We start from the raw sequence: 3158 nt of genomic DNA on the forward strand, positions 1-3158 counted from the left end.
GAAGGACCTACTTAGTCTTCATTCCTAAGAAAGGTGATAGTTCTAAGATGGAAGAATTTAGGCCAATTGCCATATGTAAAATCCTATATAGAATTCTTTCCAAAATGCATGCTAATAGGATAAAACCCCTCCTTTCTGAGTTAATTAATCATACCCAATCGGCCTTTGTTTGAGATAAGAACATCCATGATAGTATTTTAATTTCTAATGAATTGATACATATGATTTTTAAATCCCAGACCCCGTTGGCTTTGCTTAAGAAGGACATCTCTAAAGCCTATAATTAAATAATTTAGTTGGTCATAACTTAAATATTTACTAGAATAAACTTTGCAAAACTTTTTGTTAATTGGATTTATGTGGTTTAAAAGTCAATATGGTATTAGATAAGGGGACCATATTTCTCTTATTTATTTATATTTATTCAACGTACCCTTAGTAACCTATTTAAAGAGACTATTGATGACTTTCTCTACTATAAATATTCATGGAGTTACAATATCTCATCTTATGTTTGCAGATGACTTGCTGGTTGCTTTTGAGAATAATGCAAAATCTTATCAATCTCTTAAGGATATTTCTGATGCATATAGTAAATTAACTAATATACATATCAACTAACACAAATAAGAAATTTTTTTCTATCCTAGATGCTTCAATCATGAAAAGTATAGGATAGGTCAAACCATGTGGGTGCACGAGGGAAGCTAACCTATTAAGTACCTTGAAGTTTTCATTTTTATTGATTATAAAAGATTAGAGGAGAGACACCAAATGGTGCTAGTTGACAAAGCACTCGATAGAGTTAAAGACTAGTTCAAGAGTCTATTATCACAAGCTAAAAATGTCACCCTAATCAGTTTTGGAGGTGGTCCCAAATCTACTCACACAAATGAAACATCTCACAAGTTGACGATACTTAAGTGTAACGAGTTACATTCTCATATCATGCAAATATTATTGATCAAAACATAGAGACCATATGATATATACAAAGAGTTCACATGGTCTAGACAAATCATGACAAATGACGATCGCATGTTTCCCTGATACTCATCGAAATGCTTTTAATTTCCATCAGCATCTACAGGAGTCTGTCCATCACCTGGAAGATTAAGGAGAGATTGCTAAGTAGATAAACTCGGTAAGAGGCGATTATATTATAATTTCATATTAGGCAACTAAAACTGCATGTTAAACAACTTTCATAACCACCATAATCTCATCAAAGCTATTTGACATTCTTATCCATAAGCATAATGAATGTAATTACACTAAATCACATGAAGGTAGCTGCTGATGCATCATAATTTCATGATATCATCATAGGTTTCAAGTGCTGTCATAACCATTACTATAATCTTGATGACAGTGCATAAATATAACTTCAAAGTGGTTCGAACTTAATCATTAAGGGTCCAACCAAACCGAACCAATTTCTCGATTCGGTTCGATTAAAATAAAACAGTTTGAACTGTAACCGATTAACCAATTTATAATTTTAAGTAATTTAAAAAATATATATATTTCAAATGAACCGATTCAATTCAATTGAACTAAACCAGAATCTTGATCCAATTGGACGACACAATAAGATTTATGAAATTGAGTCCACATTATTCGTAAAATTGGATCTTTGGATCAGTTTGATTAATTGGTTTGAACCGATTAAAGGCCTCGGATTGATATCTTTTAAATTAAAATCGATTCAGTTCGATTCAAACCAGTTAACCAACCCAAAGAAGGGTATCCCTAAACCAAAACTGTTTATAGCTTTCAAAACCAAACCATTAGTGAGTCGATTCAGACCGAACTAATTTTGAACACTCCTCATAACCACGATCCGAAAAAATTAATAATGCAATGTCATAAAAAATCTAATACTAATCTAAATATGCTCATTATATAAGCTTGCTATGAATATGATATTACGTAGGCCTCTTTAAAAAAATTATGTTACATAGATTTCTCTTTTATCATCATTAATACTTGTGAGATATATTCAATTCTCTTTTTTGTCATTAACTCAGAACGGGACATGTTCTCTATCAAATTTTGGAACTAATCATTTTGTACATGAAATCTTTTCTACTATATCTTTTTTGTCATCAACAACTATTGGGTTCTCAATAAAATTAAATTAAGCTTCAATTAAGCAAACAACAAAAGATGACCAACAAGAAATTCCACTACTGATAGTTGAACTAATCACTCCGCTAAAACTCCCAGTCAAACAACATAGTTGTATTTACATTGAAACGATTGATTTCTCTGACAACATTTTAAAATTTTATAGCGACAAGATTGTGAATTGCAAAATTGAAAAGAATCGATTTCTATGACAAAATTTATACTCATGAGAAACTATAAGACATTTTGTAAATTGCTTACCGTGACAGGCAAACATGCTATGGTGAGAGGCTGTCTTCTATCAGATCCAGGGGAACACGTCGTAATCTGATCCTACTGCATAATCAGCTACATTGATTAATGCTGGGTTTTCTGGATCAAAATCAATCCTGTCAACCTCCATGCTTCCTCTGGAACAGTTCAAAGCTTGTTAGCATCGCAGCTCGATTCTTGTTAACTATTATGTATCGAACGCAGAATTAACAAGATCCCCTCACGATACTGGAAGAACAGGGTAACACATCCACCTCATAGATCTACAAACGCTGCAAGCAGCACAGTCACATACATTATGTCCATAGCCATTTCGATCATCGCCATTTCGAAGAAAGAATTGAAGTCTATGTAGGATTTGGCAACCTGATTGGACTTCACGTAATAGGCGATAAACACACTCGAAAATTACTAGAATTTATTTACTGATGGATTTCTTATGTAAATTAACTAAAGCAAAAGAGAGAAAGAGAGAGGAAGCTGAAGTTACCTGATGACCACCACATTCACCAAGGACTTCTTTTCAGGAACAGTATAGCCTGGTTTAAATATCTGCAACAGAATCTTCAAAATGAAGATTTGGAACTCTTGACAATTTGAAAGATTTTGCAGCAAGTTGTTCGAAACTAAAGGAAAAAATCAAAATGAGTTAGCTAAGGGATGCCAAAGTCTATGAACTACATCCTGTCTTTGTGAAATAAAGGATGCAAATATGATTGTGGAAGTGCATATGACTCCTTAGCTAACTCTCCAAA

General features: G+C 32.9%; 1 protein-coding gene across 1 annotated transcript in view; it reads right to left on the minus strand.

The window, feature by feature from the left end:
• Positions 1-881: 881 nt before the first annotated feature.
• LOC135586036 (uncharacterized) overlaps positions 882-3158 on the minus strand; it is a 3213-nt gene continuing 936 nt past the window's right edge. Inside the window, exons 3-5 of the mRNA XM_065184161.1 lie at positions 2894-2955; positions 2392-2540; positions 882-1105 (exon numbers count right to left, since the gene is read on the minus strand). Coding sequence (XP_065040233.1) covers positions 2432-2540; positions 2894-2955 — 171 coding nt within the window. The 3' untranslated portion in view covers positions 882-1105; positions 2392-2431. The remainder of the gene's footprint in view (positions 1106-2391; positions 2541-2893; positions 2956-3158) is intronic.

This window comes from Musa acuminata, chromosome BXJ1-5 (genome assembly GCF_036884655.1).
Source record: "Musa acuminata AAA Group cultivar baxijiao chromosome BXJ1-5, Cavendish_Baxijiao_AAA, whole genome shotgun sequence".
Classification (NCBI taxonomy): Eukaryota; Viridiplantae; Streptophyta; class Magnoliopsida; order Zingiberales; family Musaceae; genus Musa; species Musa acuminata.